At 40.7% G+C, this 19,692-nt stretch overlaps 1 protein-coding gene and 1 long non-coding RNA gene across 2 annotated transcripts; one reads left to right on the top strand and one right to left on the bottom strand.

The window, feature by feature from the left end:
• Window positions 1-3,424: 3,424 nt before the first annotated feature.
• Window positions 3,425-4,737, bottom strand: LOC123874731. The gene is made up of 3 exons (XR_006797996.1): window positions 4,697-4,737; window positions 4,416-4,424; window positions 3,425-3,555 (listed from the first exon to the last, which is right to left on the bottom strand). It is a non-coding gene; the product is annotated as an uncharacterized LOC123874731 (long non-coding RNA).
• A 215-nt stretch (window positions 4,738-4,952) lies between these two features.
• LOC123874728 (DNA damage-binding protein 1) lies at window positions 4,953-19,099 on the top strand. Its single transcript, XM_045920210.1, has 23 exons — window positions 4,953-5,152; window positions 5,783-5,931; window positions 7,047-7,312; window positions 7,687-7,786; window positions 8,832-8,937; window positions 9,117-9,199; window positions 9,296-9,449; window positions 9,892-10,113; window positions 10,618-10,780; window positions 11,191-11,299; window positions 12,072-12,247; window positions 12,617-12,768; window positions 13,175-13,346; window positions 13,692-13,835; window positions 14,166-14,289; window positions 14,684-14,882; window positions 15,340-15,473; window positions 15,808-15,933; window positions 16,067-16,216; window positions 16,545-16,675; window positions 17,441-17,607; window positions 18,202-18,428; window positions 18,968-19,099. The coding sequence occupies exons 1-23, from the start codon at window positions 5,092-5,094 to the stop codon at window positions 19,049-19,051; spliced, it is 3,399 nt and encodes a 1,132-aa protein (XP_045776166.1). The 5' UTR covers window positions 4,953-5,091; the 3' UTR covers window positions 19,052-19,099.
• Window positions 19,100-19,692: the final 593 nt, after the last annotated feature.

Genomic DNA, 19,692 nt, shown 5'->3' with positions numbered 1-19,692 from the left:
TTCTTATCAATCTTTCGAAGAAGTGCTATCAATAGGTACTAAAAATTAGATGCACTTAGTATATTACTTACTCGTATATATAGAAGTATGTGTGTTTTAACAGTTTTCAATCAATTATAGGTACACATTACACATAGGTACCTACTTATAGTTTGCGACAGGTCGACATGGCAATAGGGTTGGGGACACCCCGCACACCCGCATAGCACCCGTGCTAACCTGGTGCGGGATAGCACGGGTAACGTGTGGGCACGTGTGGGTGTGCGGTGCGTCCCCACGCCTCATACCCCGATTGCCATGTCAACCTGTCGCGAACAGCTGTACCTACATCAATGTCTAAAAATAGATCAGTTATTATAATAACAGTGCTTTGAGTAGTGCTTACAAAAAAAAATTATTTTACACGGAGATGAAGACACGTCAGACACACTTCACACCATCACACTTCACACCATCACACTTCACACTATCACACTTCACACTAAATAATACTATAAAGGCGGTGTGTATTCATGTGTGTATATATGTGTGTGTGTGTGTATGTTTGTTACTCTTTCCCGCAAAAAATTACTGGATCGATTTGAAATGAAGATAGATTATACCCTGAATCAACACATAGGCTTTTTTTTTTTTTTTTTTTTTTTTTTTTTTTTTTTTTTTTTTTTTTTTTTTTTTAATTGAAAATATTACAATAAAACTTAAAGCTAGCCTTATCTAATTACTGTACAAATCATGCCCGCGTGGAATGGTGCCAAGAATACTGGCTGCATTTCCGCGTTGGACAGCCAGGCTGATCCGTTGCGCAAAAAATGAGCCAGCCCTTCTGTCACCCGATGAGGCTATTAAACGCGGTGAAATGTCTCGTAAAAATTTCTTTGCACTAAGACTCCATGGCCCCAGGGTCTCCACGGCAAACGGAACAAAAATGTAACTCTCAATAAGAGAGGCATACTTGCGCCGCTTGCCGTTTTCAGCCATTTCTGCTGCGGCTCCCGGTCTTGATACTGTCTCCCTGATATGACACGGGGCCAATGTGTCAACGCACGTTGCGTCCCACATTAGCGCCCGTCCCCGTTCCCAGGGAACCAGCGTCAATCCATCAGGTCTCTTGCCATCATCCCGACTAATCCCTGCCGGCTCAATGAGCGCAGGAACGTCTATGGTGGCAAGAGCCCTTTTGATCGTGTCGTTAAGAGAGCCATGCCTAAATAGCCTACCAGCGCTCCTTTGGCAAGAGAGTCCGTGAATTCCAAATTTATCAACCTCTTTTCCACACGGACATCTGTGCTGATGGCACAGCGGTGTTCCCAATCTGAGACCTAGAGCCACACGAAAACTTTCATTATCTAAAAGGGTGCCGAGATTTTTGGATGGCAAGGCATGAAGCCAATACCCAGATTCCTTTTCCGATAATGCTAGGAGCCTGGCTTGATCTCTGTCACTTGTAAGATTTTGCAGCAAATTTGAATGTGTCAGCTGAACCAATGGCAAATCCCAAAGTTTTTGTGTAGAACGTTCCTTTGGAATATCGACATTGGGACATCTGACCTTCCAACTCTCTAGGGCCTCTGTGGCATAGGTCAATGATATTGAATTTGATTTGAGAATTTGAGAGCTAAGCTCTCTTATACTATGCACAGAGGACAGAAAAGCTGGAAGAGCTACACTGGAAATTTTCCTCACGCCGATGCCACCGTACTTGACCGGTAAAGTAGCTTGGTTCCAGGAGTGCTCATCAAAAGTTAAATTTAGAATTTGTTCTAGTGTACTTTTAAGGGTGGCATCCATATTATCGAGTAGTCCAGGAAATTTCCAAATTGGGCTCGCGCGAAGGATATAAATTAATTTAGGTACGAAAAGGCAATATTTTAGGATCGAAAATGCAATGTGAGAATTTAGAGCGCCCAATTTGTCGGTATTAGCCGAAAATGTTCTAATTTTTTGATCCAAAAGTGGTTGTATGGATTCATTATAAAGAGGAGCACCAAGGAGGCAAAGTGAATGTTTATCGAGTATCTTAATGCTAGGGGTAATTTCGTTAAATAAATCAGAGGCCAATCGTATTCTATCTTGCGACAGTTTTTCTGTGAAAAACAATTCGCATTTCGAAAAATTTAGTTCTAAACCAATTTTGCCAAACTGTTGCTTAATATGGTTAAGATCTTTTAGAACGTCATCCACGTTGCCCCCAATGGTTCCATCATCAAGATACCATATGTTAAATTTAGATGTTAAATTTGAAATATGGTTATGGATCCCTAAGCTGAACAGGGCCGGACCTAAAGGATCCCCCTGCTGAACGCCTACAGAAGACTTAATATCGCTATCTCCAAAAAATAATTTTGAAGCTGAGCTGTAACATTGCCAGACATATGGATAAATTTCAGGAAGTTGCGTTGAGACTTCGGTCAGCAAAGTTGCCCTGTCCAAAGAATTAAAGGCATTCTTTACATCTACTTTCAGCAGTACCTTTTACACATAGGCTACTTTTTATCCCAAAAAATCAATGAGTTCCCACAGGATTTTTAAAAAACCTCTAACGTAGTCGCGGGCATCAGCTAGTCGTCAACAATTTTCTACTGGATGGCGGTTCACATCTGAGTAATAACATTAAAATAATTTTGTACATTTTAATGATTGTAATAAAATATTTTTATGGTACCTGATATCTTTTCAGTTTGTACGATTTATTATTATCTTTATTATTCTATTACATTCAAAGTTGTTAGATAGGTAGGTAGGCCTATAATATTATAAATGCAATTTTATACAATTAGTAGAGACACATTTAGATTGTGTAGACGAGAGATGATTGAAGTCGTTTTTAGGGTTCCTTATTGATGTCACTCTGCTGTCTGTCTGTCCGTCCGTCTGTCTGTCTGCGTGTCACAGGGCTCGTACACCAAATGATCTAAAACCTGAAATTATGGTATTTGGTGTAGAACGTTGACCCAAAATCAAATATTGAATTATAAATTCAATTAAATTATTCTCTGAGATATTCCCTAAACTTGAGAAGATTTAATTTGCTGGCAGTCTTTATGCTACAATTGCGCGCCCCCGTCAATGTTAATCAAGTGCCAAGAGAGCCTTGTCGGACTCATACTAATGATATTATTGTATTTAGTTAAAGTTACCCGCCATAACACACCGGTTTATATAAACCATAGATAGAAACTTCCAAACTATTTTGTTAGAACTCAGGGCTATAATATTTTATAAAAAAAAATCTTTGACATTTACTCTATGGCTTTTGTCACTGACTATAATGTGACCAATTTATAATAAGTTCCACATTTAGTGCAGCAGTAAGATCTTTGTAAAGCTCAGTTACACGGTTTTCGGATTCACTAGTAAACTTAATAGTAACAAACCACTCGTAGATTCAAATTCGCTAATATTAATCCAAGGCGTTAGAGCTTTAATAATCTGGTTGAAGACTACTGAGGGTAGGAAATCTTTACGTTTTATTCTTGTACTTGACCGAAAGGCTCCAAACGCTTGTTATCATAAGAAAGACAACGACTACCGCAAAGAGAATAAAATCACTATAGACTACTAATAGTGGTCTTATTCATAAAAATTTGTAGAAGCTTTATTAGCTTGTTATAAGCAAAGTTCTCAATTGAAACATTATTCATAAACGTTCAATAGTGCTAAAAGAGTTCAATAACGGCTCCATAACTTATAACAGGCTGAACCCTACTATAAACCCTTATTAAAGAACAACATGGCTGCCGTCTTGTCGTAACAGCTGATAATTTGTTTGATATGCAAGATTGAAGTGAGGTTATTTTGTTTTGGTTGATTCTAGTGTCATTGCATTGTAATTATTATTTGTACGTTATTTATTCTGGATTCGAGAGGCTGTGGTAAATGGTAATTGACCAGAGTTGCAAGTTTTAACTGCCATAAGATGCTAGGGACGTCGTGAAGTAGGTACCTAAAAGTTTTTCGAAGTTTCTTTTCATGTAATCATTCCTTTACATAGATATGTGATTTCTTCTAACGTAAGAAATATGGCGGCGCGGTGATGCAGCTCTGCAGTACCTACCTAACTACATAAACCGAGAAGGATTTGGGTACAAAAAGGGCTGGCTCATTTTTTGCGCAACGGATCAGCCTGGCTGTCCAGCGTGGAAATGCAGCCAGTATTCTTGGCACCATTCCACACGGGCATGATTCGTTATATATATAGTTATTAGATAAGGCTAGCTTTAAGTTTTATTGTAATATTTTCAATTAAAAAAAAAAGGATTTTATTCCATGAATGTCCAGGTACTGTATCTAATACATACTTTTACCTAATAAATGTTTTTTTTTAAATAGTATAATAAAATCAAACGCTAATTTCTAAATTCCATCCTGTTTCCATTTTTAATTAAATAAATCGGAACAAAACTCCGAACGAATACCTAACTATCCTACAGAACTCAGACAATTGACCGAAAACAAATGTCACACCTGCGTCACTTTTCTGTGTAGAACCCAGTTTTTTTGCAATTTTGTCTATGAATTCATCAGAACGACAACTTAACAAAGCGAAACTAGCCTATAGCGAGAATTTAGTTGTGAGAGGTTTATTGAACCTTTATGAATAAAGAAAGTTATGAAACATTTAATAGGCCTAATGAGCATTTTAGCTAACGAACGTTTTAAACCCATAATAAGGGATTTTTATGAATAAGACTGGTACACTTTAGTGTTTTTGAGAATGATCTCGATAATTCATCCCAAGATAACTTGCTTAGTACAAGCAGTAATTCTTTAAACTAATATTATTACAAAATCCATAATTAATATACAAAATTAACTATGATTGGTTGATAATTAATTTACAATTTTTTTAGGGACGAGCTAATTTTCTTACTTACAACACTTTAAACCACCAAAGATTATAATTTTTATCTGTGGAATGTGAATTAAAAAATTAAAAAACTGATAATCTGTGGTGAAAATTAAACAAAAAAAGCTGGTGGATCCTGGATCATACTTATTTTATTTTAATTATTATTATTATAAATACACTTCATAATTATAAAGCATCATTTTATTGTATTATATTTTGTGTTATTAAAATAGGTTCTCAGCATGGCTTTTCATTACGTTGTTACGGCACAAAAACCGACTGCAGTTACAGCATGTATAACAGGTAAATATAGAATTAGAAATCCATTGTTATTTATCGAAAAAGGCTTTTAAAGTTTTACCCGCTTGTATATGTATCGAGTTTGCTGTAAGCTCACTCGACTGAAAACTCATTTGAGGCCTTTTTTCATGGGCTTGTTACGATTTATGATAGTTAAGATTAATTTAGCTTTAAGAGGTTATCCATTGCAATACAGTGCAATGCAGTTTAGGCTTATATAATTATATTAGACACAATCCTGTTACATTCTTCGCGTAGGTTTATGAGTAGAGGCGCTGGCCACGGTCGGCGCCTTTTTTTAATTATAAAAAATCTAAAATGCGGCAATTTGCACACCCACTTTACAAAGCCGCTTCCTTTCAGCGCCTAAAAACCCCCTTAGATATGGGCACTATCATGTGCTAAAACTTTTCTTTTTTCAAATTCTTTAAAATACAATTTTCATAAGATAGAAAAAAATATAACTCACTAAACAAAATAATATGGTGGCTTAAAAGAAAAAAATAGGAGTTGCCCAAACTATTGATAAAGTTTCAAGTTATTTCATGTCTTTTAATAAGAAAATAATAGCATGTGGACATGTATTGTTGGAGCCTTGTATATTTTATATATGGTGATGGTTATAATCAACAGGGAATTTCACATCACCAACCGACCTGAACCTTCTGGTTGCAAAGGTGTCTCGCCTGGAGATGTACCTGGTGACTCCAGAGGGACTCCGACCTATGAAGGAGGTGGGGCTGTATGGCAGAGTGGCTAAGATGAAACTATTTAGGCCTCCAGTAAGTTTCAAAAAGTAATAGTTATTTGTTATGCAAGGCTGCAAAGTGTTATTTGGTGCTAGTGTTTGTATTGGATTCTGAAATATTTTAAGTTTGAACCACCAAAGTGAGTGGTTTAAAAATAGAATCTTAGGCATAGCGAAGAATTCAAAGACATGATCACAATTAATGTTGCAGCTGTGCAAAACACACAAGCAAGGAAAATGCTAAATGAAAATTCCAATGGGTCACTAATTACTATAATAATAAACACAGGACGAACTGTGTTTCTGAATGTTACATTATGTGGTATTTTTAATGCAAAGAAAAAAAATTTGTTACAAGCACCATCCATAGACAGTTTGGCATGTTTTGAATTTGAAATTACTAGCTACCTATTGTTGTATACAACCAAGTTACTACCAATAATATTTTTCCATTCCATCAGCCTGTAAGCGTCCACTGCTGGACATAGGCCTTTCCAAGAGCGCGCCACTAAACATGGTCCTCCGCCTTCCTCATCCACCTGCTCCCTGCCACTTTCTTCAGGTCACCGGTCCAGTGGACTGGAGGTCGTCCCACACTGTGCTTACCGTTACGCGGTCTCCTCTCAAAACACGTCTGCACCAACAGCCATCGGTTCTGCGACAGACATGGCCTGCCCATTGCCACTTCAGCTTGCTAATCCTTTGAGCTATGTCGGTTGCTTTTGTTCTTCTGTGAATTTCCTCATTGCGGATTTTATCCCTGAGAGTAATACAGAACATAGCTCGCTCCATAGCACGCTGAGTGAAGTTTAGTTTGTGGACGAGGCCAACTGTCAGTGTCCACGTTTCAGCTCCATAGGTCACCACCAATAATATTACTCAAATTATTTGTATGATTTTATAATATTGATTTCATATTGTTTTTGTTTTAACTTTTAGTTTTCTTTGCATTTGATTTCTCCTTGTTTGTAGCAATTTTCCTTCATTATTATTTATTGTAAAAGTGTATTTTTTAAAAGTTTATTTGAAAAAAGAATCTATTTCTGTTTTTTTTTTATTTGTAAGTTTCATTGGCTTATTAAGTTATTAGTTTATCATTATAGATAGAAAATTGTTTAAAAACACTAATATACTACAAATATATTTCAGTATGAGAAAAAAGATTTAGTGTTCATACTGACTGCCCGCTACAACGCAATGATACTAGAATGGAGGACAGGCACAAACGGGGAGCTGGAGGTGGTCACCCGAGCCCATGGCAACGTAGCAGACAGGATCGGCAAGCCCTCAGAGAATGGTATACTGGCTGTGATCGACCCACAGGCGAGGGTTATTGGCTTGAGGTTGTATGATGGGCTGTTCAAAATTATACCCTTGGATAAGGATTCTACGGAGCTTAAAGCTGCAAGTTTAAGGTGAATATTTCAAAAATAAAACATTGGTGTCGATTCTTATGTCTTTACCTAAACTAAGTTTAGACTATCTGCATCGTTTTCTGTTTAATGTTTGCTAAATAACAATGGAAAATGAATTTTAAATTAACAACCTAAAAGTGCTACTCTACAATTTTAAATACTATGCTCGAGACTAGCTCCTAAAGTAAATACTGTTCCAAGTAAATACAATATTGTATTTGCTTATGTCAAAAGTAAATTATTTCTCAGTGTTTATAAAATAGAGGGAGGGGCAAATTCAGCTGTATGTTGATATCAGTCAGTCAGTTTCTCCTTTTACATATTATAACATGTGTTACTTGAAACTAATAAACATTTTTTTTTATTCCTTGTAGGTTGGAAGAATTAAATGTTTATGATTTGGAATTTCTGCACGGCTGTTCGAATCCCACATTAATTTTAATTCATCAAGATCTCAATGGAAGACATATAAAGGTAAGTAAGTTAGGCCAGATTGATGACTAACGAGTCCATCAAATTTTGACTGAAGTCACAGGATTGTTATGACCTTGCAATATTCGTGTTGACAGAGGTATTTATGGGGGTCTAAAGAAATATATGGAGGCCAATATACCAAGGTGCTGGACCTCACACTGGGTACAGCAGCATTGAAATACCTCCTACTAGGGGTACAGACGACAAAATGAATTGCAGAGAGCCGCTAAATCTAGGCGGCGTAAGAGCAGGGCATGTGGAAGTCCCTACGAGAGACCTATGTCCAGCTGTGGGCGTCTATCGGTTGACGATGATGATGAAAACACCCAACTTGTTAATTAAAAAAAATTGTTGCTTTAGTTTGTACGGGAGCTGTGTGTCAGTGTGCTCAACCGTACCAATAGGGAAATTTCCCACCGAGCGGTGTTGTGCTCGGTAGCGCCAGCTGGGCCGACGGTTACGTTGACTCTTCTATATATAGTGCAATTTGATAAACGCTCTGTCAATGCGATTGAAAGTTGCGTGTTTCTCCTTGAGTTTCCAACTAAGCTACCCGTGCTGCCATCTAGGCCGTGGGTCGTGAGTTATCAGGCTGGGGTTTGTGTATCGAGCGTTGTTGATTGATTGAGTTTAGAAACGACATCTGCTTGTGAATGTGGCAAACCACTACAATTTCAAGTTTATGTAATTAATCACACTGTATTGTCCTACAAATCCAACAACTGATTATTTATCAAAGAGAGTACAATAGTACCTATGTTGAATAAATGGTTTGACTTTGACTAAAGGTTAAAGCAAATACTTGGGTTGAAAAATATAATACTTATATTAAAAAGGCCATAATTGCATATAGAGCCCTTATCCCCTGGATTGAACAATATGGTGACCAAATCCCCCCAAATGCAAAATATGGGCATGTGGAACATCTTCTTTGACTTAGTGTTTTCCTGCCTAGTTGGGCCTACTACCCTACATTTTGCTGGCCACTTTGCCACTCTTGAGAAGGGTGTGTGGAAAATTCCCATAAAACATTTTTCTCTTTCAGACACATGAAATAAATTTAAGAGATAAAGAATTTATAAAGATACCATGGAAACAGGACAATGTGGAAACAGAGGCGTCTATACTGATCCCTGTGCCCAGTCCTTTAGGTAAGACATTTCTTTTAACCTCTTTGCCTAGTATTTTTAACTATAGATTTCAACCTCAGTTCGATGAAACTGTTAGTATTTATTATTTTTTATTATTCAGATACAAGTTAACCCTTGACTGCAAACTTACTGGTAAGTGATGATGCAGTCTAAAGTACAAAGTTTACTAATGTTTTTAGGTGGTGCAATTGTGATCGGCCAAGAGTCAATAGTGTATCACGACGGGCAAAGCTATGTGGCAGTTGCGCCTCCACAGATAAAGGTAAAATTATAAACTGCCTAAAACTTATATCATCATCATAAGAGATAACTTATATCATCATGCTAATTGTACACAATGGAAATTATTTTGGTTCAGTTGACTCCAATAAGCTGCTATTGCCGAGTGGATGGGCGCGGGCTACGATACTTGCTGGGCGATATAGCCGGGCGACTATTTATGTTGCTGCTAGAGTTGCAGGAGAAAATGGACGGCACTCAGGCTGTCAAGGACCTTAAGGTGGAATTCCTTGGTAAGACAATGCATACATTTTGAGAACTCGTTCGCAATTTTTGGTCTATCTGTCAAGTGTCATGTCAGAAGTACGATTTTAGTGCTTAATCTAAGGGTAAATCCTACTTTTGACATGACAGTTGACACAGCAAATATGACGAGTGAGTTCTAAAAATTGATGCATTAAATTTTTTTTCAAAAAAAATTCATATCAGCACCCCAATAAATAACCAAAATTCTTAATCAGCACCCCAATAAATAGCGAATACGACACCCATATCAATGAGGAACTGTCCAGGGGTGTTCCTTAAAAGCCTCATTTTTTGCGCAAAGGATCAGCCTGGCTGTCCAGTGCGGGCATGCAGCCAGTATTATTGGCTCCATTCCACGCGGGCTACCTTTAAGTTCTATTATAACATTTTCAATTAAAAAAATTATTGACCTTTATTGAATGTTTTCAGGTGACATCCCAATACCAGAGTGCATGACGTACCTCGACAACGGCGTAGTGTTCATCGGGTCGCGGCTGGGGGATTCGGCCTTGGTACGACTGTCAGCGACCAGGGACGAGGCGTGCCAGTACGTGCAGCCTATGGAGACCTTCACCAGCCTAGCGCCAATTTTGGATATGTGCGTTGTGGATTTGGAGCGACAAGGACAGAATCAGCTTATCACTTGCTCAGGTCAGTGGGTACAAAAGTGTGTTAGTCCACTGCTGGATATCAATCAATCAGCCTGTTTGTGTCCACTGCTGGGCCTAGGCCTTCCCAAGAGCGTGTCACCACACACAATCTTCCATCTTCCTCATTCACCCACTTCCTGCTACATCTTAAGGTCGTCAGTCCAGCGGATTGGAGGTCGTTCCACAATGCGCTGCTAGATATACAGGGTGTAATTACGCTAACAAGAACTAATACAGGTGACATTACTGATTCTTACTGATGTCTTATCAGAACACAAAAAACTAAAAAACAATCCTGTTCTTTTTTTAAAGTACGCGATGTATTGCAAAGAAAACATGACTGACGATAGAGGTCAACGAACGTTGCGTAGATAGATGCTCTGGGATCAATGCCGTGTCGTAGGTGGGCTTGAGTTTTACACGCTTTGCATTGACCGATTTTTAATAGTGTTTTAAATCTACATGTTTTAGAATATCGTGTGTAACTTCCGTGAATTTCATGCAGGTGCCTTCAAAATGGGTTCCCTCCGGATCATCCGCAATGGAATTGGCATCCAGGAACAAGCGCTGATCGACCTGCCCGGGATCAAGGGCATGTGGGCTCTCACCCTGGCGCCCGACTCGCAGTACCACGACACGCTTGTGCTAGCCTTCGTCGGGCAAACGAGGTGAGGATTTTCCAACGAATGGTTGACAAGTTGAAACTTGAAACTATGTATAGTATGCGACAGGTCGTGATAGCAACCGGGTGGGGACCCCCCGCACACCCGCACAGCCCCCGCGCTTACCCGGTGCGGGGGAGTGTAGTGGATTATTGCGTAAACTCTTCTCGTAAGAATAGAATAGACCAGAAATCTTCGGTAGTTTGAGCTGTGCGTTCATAGATCAGTCAGTCAGTCAGCTTTTCCTTTTATGTATATAGGCTACTGGTTCGGAATGCCTTTCCTACTGAGAAGTACCAGCAAGAAATTCGGCAATTTTGAGAGGAGACTCGTGTTCTTTAAGTAGCCCGGTTGGGTTGAGCTGATGATGATGATGATGGTATTCAGAATTTAAAATATCAGTATTTCTTCACCAGAGTATTAACCCTGAACGGGGAAGAAGTGGAAGAAACGGACATCCGAGGGTTCGTTTCAGATCGACAGACGTTCTTCACGGGAAATGTCTGCCATGATCAGTTAATACAAGTAAGTGATATGTTTATAAAATAATAGACGATGCCCGCGACTTTGCGTGGATTTGGTTTTTAGAAATCCCATCGGAACTATTTGTTTTTCGGCACTAAAACAAAGGCTTCGGGATGCAAGCTATCTGTACCAAGTATGGGTTCTGACTTCGGCCGAACTCGAAGAGCGCCAATCCGTCCGTCCGTTCGTCTATCAGCGGGCTGTATTTCGTGAACTGAAGGTAGAGACTAGAGAGTTGTCACAGAATGTCTATTGCTGCTACAACAAAAAATAAAAATTTGAAATGGCCGCCATGCAAATAAAAAAAAATTGTAGTACATATCGTACATATACATATAGTGTGACATCTTGTAGGTTGGGAGATGGCTCCAGATCATCTCCCGAAGGTTCCTGCAGAGCTTCGTGGCTGGCAGTCACCGTAGTCCAGGCATGCGGAACTAAGGCTGGTTTCATAGCTGTCCGGGAGACCCGTGCGGGCCTTCCGTACGGGCTCACAGCGACGCGGATTCAGTACGGGACACGTTCCGGGTAGAGTCCGTACAACGTACCGTATTCTACACTCGTTTCAGAGCTCTGCGGGCGCTACCCGTACGGGTCTTCCGTACTACGGGCGATCCGTACGGATCTCCCGTACGGATCGCCCGATCGCTGATCGCGATCAGCTGTAAAACTAGCTTAATGGTTTTCTGTTTCATAGATGATGACGTTGTCTTAGCGTTACAAAACGGTTCGGAAGTATGCATCCATTGTCACGGTTGACGTATAATTGCAGGTGACAGATGAGGGTATCCGGCTGATAGCGCGCGACGGCGGCGCGTGGGAGCTGGCGGCCACGTGGGCCATGAGCGGCGTGTCCGTCGTGGCGTGCTCGGCCACGCGCGCCGTGGCCGCGGCCGGCCCGCGCATCTACCTCGTGGCCATCGGCCGCCGCGAGCTCACGCTGCTGGCGTGAGTGTATTGTGACTTGACTCCTTAGCTTTTTTGTTTAATCTTTCATTTACAAGCTTTTATATTTCTGTATGTCAGCCTGTCTTATCTTACAATTGTATCTATATACAATTCTATTTAACCTACAAACCTATCCTATTATACAAAACCTTACCAAACCGCCCAAAGTTTGAACATTTTAAGTTTCGAGAGTATGCCTCTATTACTTTTGAGGGCCTTTGAGGTACTCCAGTTCCACATTTATGACGTTTCGTATTTTTCTTGACCAATGATCTTGGAGCTCTATGCACTTTCATAATGGAGGAAAATGTTCAAAAATGGTCATCTGTTTCCTGGGTCGGATAATGTGGAACTTTCTTATCCTCACAGTGAGGTGTGTATGGAGGAAGAAGTGGCTTGCTTGGACCTTGGGCCAGGGGACGAAGACGCGCTCTTGGGCGTAGGACTATGGAACGACATTTCGCTGCGGGTGCTGCGGCTGCCAGACCTCAGACCCTTGCACACCGAGAAGCTGTGCGGTGGTGAGTTAGTGTACTGATCGTCACCAGTGAGGAGCATGGAGGAGGGAATAGCCTGCTTGGACCAGGGGAAACCCCAGATATCGATTTGGTGCAATAGCAAGGAATTTTAAAATTGCGCCCACTTTTTAAAAATTAGACTGCTAGCTTTCACGGCCAATCCGTTAAACCTATTTTGATGAGGCACAGAAATGGTTTGCACCCCGAGGACGGGCATAGGCATTATCTCGGAAAATAGAAGAGTTCCAACGTGATTTTTAAAGGTCCACCTCTTTAACCGATTCTGACAAAGGTACAGGAGATAGCTAGCTTTCTGAATATGAATATATTTATCCAGGTAAATTGTATAGGTTACTTTTTTTTTTGTTTTGAATACAATACCAATAATACCAGTAATTATTGTTCTCAGAAATCATCCCCCGATCTCTGCTAATCTGTGTATTGGAGGGAGTTTGCTATTTGCTGTGTGCGCTTGGAGACGGGTCCATGTTCTACTTCACGGTAGACCAGGAGACCGGGGTGCTGAGCAATAAGAAGAAGGTGACGCTCGGCACACAGCCCACAGTGTTGAGGAGTTTCAGGTGAGTAGAGTTTTGAGGGTTGCTTCTTTATTTCAGGATTATCTGCAGGCACTCAGCAGGCGATGAAGAGAGCTATGCTTGGAGTTCCTCTATGTGATCAAGGAGTGTTTCCTATTACTAAGCCTTCGCTGTCCGTCCGTCCATCTATCCATCTGTCTGTCTGTCAGACAGAGCAACCAAAAAAGTGTTATTTTTTGTATGATGGTACAGAACTCTCCGTTTGCAAGTCTGACTCGCATTTCACAGGTTGTTTGACAAATAACGACGTTGCTTCATAACTTATCGAAAGATTACACATACATTGAATATTAACTTCGCTGTAAAATAAAAAAAATCCTTTGTCAGATCGCTGTCGACGACGAACATATTCGCGTGCTCGGACCGGCCCACGGTGATCTTCTCGTCCAACCACAAGCTTGTGTTCTCTAACGTCAACCTTAAGGAGGTCACACACATGTGCTCACTCAACGCGCAGGCTTACCCGGACAGGTGAGTTTTTATTTGACTTTTTTTTTGTTACATAGTATTAATTATCTGTAGTCATAACTGTCAATGTCAAACCTAATGTCAGTGCTCTCCTGTCGGCCCTTTTGCCTTGCTTATACTGTTGTGAATAAAGTCTAGAATCTAAAATCATCAATATTAGTTGTACAAATTGCGAAAAACCAAATTAAATTTGAATTTCGCGGGCAGACCCGTCTCATGCACCTTAATGTACTTTTGAATTGTCAAAAGCATCTACCACTGGTTCAGAATGTCTTTCCTATACCTAACACCGTGTGTATAAATTCAAACCAATAAAGTTGTCCTTTTTCCCAGTTTAGCGCTGGCTACGGTCAACACGGTGACCATCGGCACCATCGACGAGATTCAGAAGCTACACATTCGCACGGTGCACCTGGGGGAGTCGCCGCGCAGGATAGCGTACCAGGAGGCCTCACAGGTACTGTAACTTTACTTTTTTTTTCACATTTCAGCATTTTTTCTGGTCAATTTGTATTTTATAAGTATAGGTTGTTACAGCTATATTCATGTATTCAGTTAAGCCGGACTAGTTTTGAACCAATCCGGGGTCCTTTTTCATGCGGACTCAGCTCATGCAGTGCGTCGCGGTTGAGACTGCGAGGCCGCTGTGAGCAGTTGCGTGCAGGTCATAGAGTCATAAAAGCACTGCTTACCCCAGTTGAAATAGCTCAGTGCTTACTTATCATTGATCTGCCAGTAAAAAGGCCTATGACTTATTAAAACCTCTTGAATCCACTTAAAAAAAAATTAAATACATGCAATCGAGATAATTTCGCAGATCATTTTAACTGTTTCAATATCTCCCATTACAGACATTTGGTGTGATAACCATGCGAGTAGACAAATTAGACGTAACCCCTGGAGGCAGTACAGCATTGGCGGTCAGACCCAGCGCCTCTACATCCGCAGCCAGCTCCAGTGGCACCGCGCCCACCAGCACCAAACACGCGCCGCCAGCCGCCGACCTGGAGGTGCATAACCTGCTCATCATAGACCAGCACACGTTCGAAGGTAGCATCCTCATCTGTCGTGATAATACTTAAGATTCCTGGTCCTGGATAGCAAATATATCGGTTTCGAATAGTCTTTGCCATACAATGATTAATGCATTTTGATACCATTAATGGTGTTCACGACATGACACCATACTTTCATAGTGAAAGTATGGTCATCATCACCATAACCAACCCATCGCTAGCTCACTTCTGAGTGTGCATATCCTCTCAGAATGGAAGGCTCAGTCTAACACGTTTTCCTAGTGTGGTTTGGCAGACTATACACCTGCATGCCTGACAGTTCTCCATAATATTCTCAAAGGTGTGCGAAGTTTGCAATCCGCACTAAGCCAGCGTGGTAGACCTCCACCAAAACCCTTCTCGTTCTAAGAGAAGACTCGTGCTCTGTAGTGAGCCGACGATGGGTTGATCACCATGATGTCATACTCAACATCTTAAATTTGTTATTTCAGTTCTCCACGCGCATCAGCTACAACCCTGCGAGTTCGCGATGGCGTTAGTGTCATGTCGACTGGCTGAAGACCCCAACCACTATTACGCGGTTGGAACTGCCATCATTAACCCTGAAGAGTCTGAGCCCAAGCAGGTAAAGTTGAAACTACACTAACTTGAATAGTCTGATATGTGCGGTCCGCGAGGTCCACGAATATAGTGGACGCCGTCCCGTTTTAAATTAAATTAATCCCACTGCTGGACATGTTTGAAGTTAGTTCTTTTTCTTTGAAAAAATTACTGAAGTAAAACTTCTTTAGATATGACTTGACAGTTTGCTTGAAAGCGCTTAGATCTTTTCGGCACAGAAGTAACGATCATATGTTATTTCAGCTGAATTTGACCGACAGATTGCTACGCCTCCAATATTTTTTTAGGTTAAAACTATGTATAATCAAAACTTTCTAGTAATGAAAATGTTTTTGCAGGGCAGAATCCTCTTGTTCCACTGGTCAGAAGGCAAGTTAACGCCGGTAGCAGAAAAAGAAATAAAAGGTGGTTGTTACACGCTCGTTGAATTCAATGGCAAGCTGCTAGCATCTATAAACAGTACTGTAAGTTTTGGGTTTAACTTGACGTGAATTGTGTTTCATTATCCGTTATAATTGTTTTGGGTATACCGAATTTAAAATTATAAAATACCTAGCTTATTTTGTGAAATATTAAAACAAAAACTTTCTTTGACAGGTAAGATTATTCGAATGGACGTCAGAAAAAGAGTTGCGGTTAGAATGTAGTCATTTTAACAACATTGTAGCTCTATACCTCAAAGTGAAGGGTGACTTCATTCTAGTCGGCGATCTCATGAGGTCTCTGTCACTATTGCAATACAAACAGGTGAGAACTGTCCGGTTCGAAGGACTATGTGCTTCGCCGTGCATAGGTTTTATTTACTGTTAATACCAGCCGATACCCACGACTTCGTATGGTTGGATTTATATTTTTTTTAATTCCGTGAAAATTCTTTGATTTCCTGGGAACATTTTGGCCGTCTGGGAGATGCAGGCTATCTAACTGCCAAACTTCATCAAAATTTCGCAGTCATAAATTAGTATAGAGGTATCTTGTACAAAAAAATCGACTTTGGTTGTATTATTTATTCCCTTACTGATTTTCCTTTGGCTTACTAATCAAAACTTAATTTTAATCGTCAATAATTTGGCAGATGGAGGGTAGTTTCGAAGAAATAGCGCGGGACTACAGTCCTAACTGGATGACAGCTGTCGAAATTCTAGACGACGACACTTTCCTCGGCGCCGAGAATAGCTTTAATTTATTCGTTTGTCAGAAGGACAGGTAAGCAATAAAATTAGTATTTCAATATATCCATCAGTCATTTTATGGTCCGCAAATTGATATCCTTTGTCTGAGATAATGTTGTGGTACTCTGAAACGAATTGTATTGTTATTATACCATGTAAAGTAGAGTGTAATAGATTAAAGGACATAAATATTCTGAATGAAGAGAAATATTGGGTTATATATTAAATAGCTTATGCCCGCGACTTCGTCCGCGTGAGCTACACAAATTCGAACCCCTATTTTACTCCCTTAGGGGTTGATTTTTCAAAAACCTTTCTGAGCGGATGTCTACGTCATAGTAGCTACCTGCATGGTAAATTTCAGCCCAATCCGTCCAGTAGTTTGAGCTGTGCGTGGATAGATCAGTCGGTCACCTTTTCCTTTTATATATTTAAGATAATGTATATGCCAAGTCCAAGACCAACAAACGAATCCGATTCCTATATGTAGAGGTGTAAGGCAAGGAGATCTAATATCCCCAAAAACTTTTCACCTGTCCTTTAGAAGATGTGGTTAATAGTAAAGAAGCATGGATTTGACTGGTTCCAGCAATGCCCCGCGCTGCAATTGCTTGTATAGTATGGAATATTAATGTAAATTGAACAATTGAAAAGAGCAACCGCAGAGTTTTTTGCTGGTTCTTCTCGGTAGGAATGGCATTCCGAACCAGTGGTAAATTATTTTGACGATTGAAAAGCACTTATAAAAGTTCATTTGAATAAAATCTATTCTATTCTAATGTTAATGTTTGTCCGTCAGTGCGGCGACGACGGACGAGGAGCGACAACAAATGGGATACATGGGTCAGTTCCACGTGGGGGACATGGTGAACGTGATGCGGCGCGGCGCGCTCGTCGCGCAGCTGGCGGACACCGCCGCGCCCGTCGCCAGGCCCGTGCTACTGGCCACCGTCACTGGCGCCATCTGTGAGTATGCTCCTCCTTAAAGTTAGAAAAACCTGTTACTTTTTTGATCTGACCTGGGACTAATAGTTACTATAAGACTAAGGCTGAGATCTATAGAACGCACTTTGACTTTGCTCAGACTAAGAACACTGTTAAAACGAGACAGCGTTGTACCGCTGGCATAAATCTGTCTCATTTTAACTTAAACTTAAGCAAAGTCAAAGTGCGCTTCAACCTAAGAGTATGCAGCGACGCAAATGGCATAGCACAGAGCAGCACAGGTTTTGCAGGGCAGGGCAGTTGAGGCAGACATAGCCCACGAGCGTATGCTGCCACGCATTGGAGTGACAGATTTGTTCTACTTAGTACGAAGGATTGACGTTTCTGAGTTAACTGTGCTGGCACTACAAAGCAACGTAAAGCAGCTTAGAGACATGCTTGACATGTGGAGATTGAACTTAAAGTGTAATTAATGCTGATTATAAAGGGCAACCGCCGAGTATCTTGCTGGTTCTTCTCGGTAGGAACGTCATTCCGAACCAGTGGTAGATTATTTATTAAAGCACTTGTAAAAGTTTACTTGAATAAAGATCTATTCTATTCTATATTTCTCAGGTCTAGTCGTCCAACTGACACCCGAACTATTCGACTTCCTGCACCAACTGGAGGAGAGGCTAACACACACAATCAAGTCTGTGGGCAAGATACCGCACTCCTTCTGGCGTTCCTTCAACACTGATGTGAAGACGGAGCCAGCGGAAGGCTTTATCGACGGAGACCTCATCGAGAGCTTTCTGGACCTCTCCCGAGAAATGCAACAGGAAACTGTGCAGGGGCTACAGGTGAGATTCCATTACATCCGTTTTCCTCTCCACTTTTGATAATAATGGGTACATTTAAGTCAAGAGTGAATCATCTTCTAGGCAAGCGCGCTCCATCTTAGGCTGCATCATCACTTGCCAGCAGGCCTGGTTTTTTAGCCAGTCACAACACACTTGTTAAAAACAGTTAACCACTTGTTGTTCCCTTCATGATCTGATTTAAAATATTCAACACACTTGCTGTGATCTGTTATGTGCGGCTACATTAAGGTTAACGTCAATGCCCAACAACGCCATAATTATCGCGATAATCAACGCGTTAAATTGAGTGGCCGTCTTATGTCAATTGAATTGGGGTTAAAATCGTCTAACGCCAAACGGCGTTGTGAAAGCCGTTGTACGTTGACCGTGGCTACATCTACGTTTAACGGGAAACGCCCTTGAACATCACGTTGATGGCCGTCAATAAGGCCGGGACATTAAAAAATACTTAACACACGATTATTATCGATCATAATTCTCATGCATAAGATTCTAATGTCTAAAAATATTGTTATCAGATCGACGACGGCGAAGGCATGAAGCGAGACGCGACGGTGGAAGACTTGGCGAAGATCGTAGAAGACCTCACGAGGATACACTAGTTGTTTGTTTTAATTTTAATGATAAATAAATATATTTCCTCCAAAAAACTGTTTTAATTTTCTCATAAGACTACTTTTATAGTAATACTGCTGGATCTTCTCGGTAGGAACGGCATTCCAAACCAGTGGTAAATTATTATTTGACGATTCAAAAGCACTTATAAAAGTATATTTGAATAAAAATCTATTCTATTCTATAGATAGCACATACATAGTTCACGACAGGTCGACATGGCAATCGAGGTATGAGGCGGGGCGTCCCCACCCCGATTGCCATGTCGACCTGTCGCGTACTATGGGTATACGGTTTCACTGAGAGGGCTCGTGAGGTAGGGCGCGGTTTGCGGGAGGGTAGCAGGTAGCAGTCAAGATCATTCTATTCAACGTGGTCTGAATGCCGCTGTCACCCTCATCCTGTTATAGATGTTCTATTTCGCGATGAGCGCTCAGCCTTGGTTGTAGCAGTGAGTGTACCGATAAGCGAGGGCTCTCTCCGTCACTCGCTCCACACAAACGTAGTTCGTCTCTCATTGGAATACTAACCAATCATACTCAATGGAATTTTGTAGAAACGTTTCGGGAACTAACTATGCCTGTGGTTTTCCAGATTTCCGTTAAAATATCCGGTTTCAAAGTTACGC

This window comes from Maniola jurtina, chromosome 19 (genome assembly GCF_905333055.1).
Source record: "Maniola jurtina chromosome 19, ilManJurt1.1, whole genome shotgun sequence".
Classification (NCBI taxonomy): domain Eukaryota; kingdom Metazoa; phylum Arthropoda; class Insecta; order Lepidoptera; family Nymphalidae; genus Maniola; species Maniola jurtina.
The sequence above is the reverse complement of the archived record's forward strand: the minus strand, read 5'-3'. Positions and strand labels throughout refer to the sequence as shown.

Coding starts and splice junctions, on each gene's coding strand:
- LOC123874728 (XM_045920210.1), top strand. CDS start 5,092: ATGGCTTTTCATTACGTTGTTACGGCACAAAAACCGACTGCAGTTACA. Junction 12,769..13,174: donor CACCGAGAAGCTGTGCGGTG/GTGAGTTAGTGT, acceptor TATTGTTCTCAG/AAATCATCCCCCGATCTCTG. Junction 15,934..16,066: donor TAGCATCTATAAACAGTACT/GTAAGTTTTGGG, acceptor TTTCTTTGACAG/GTAAGATTATTCGAATGGAC.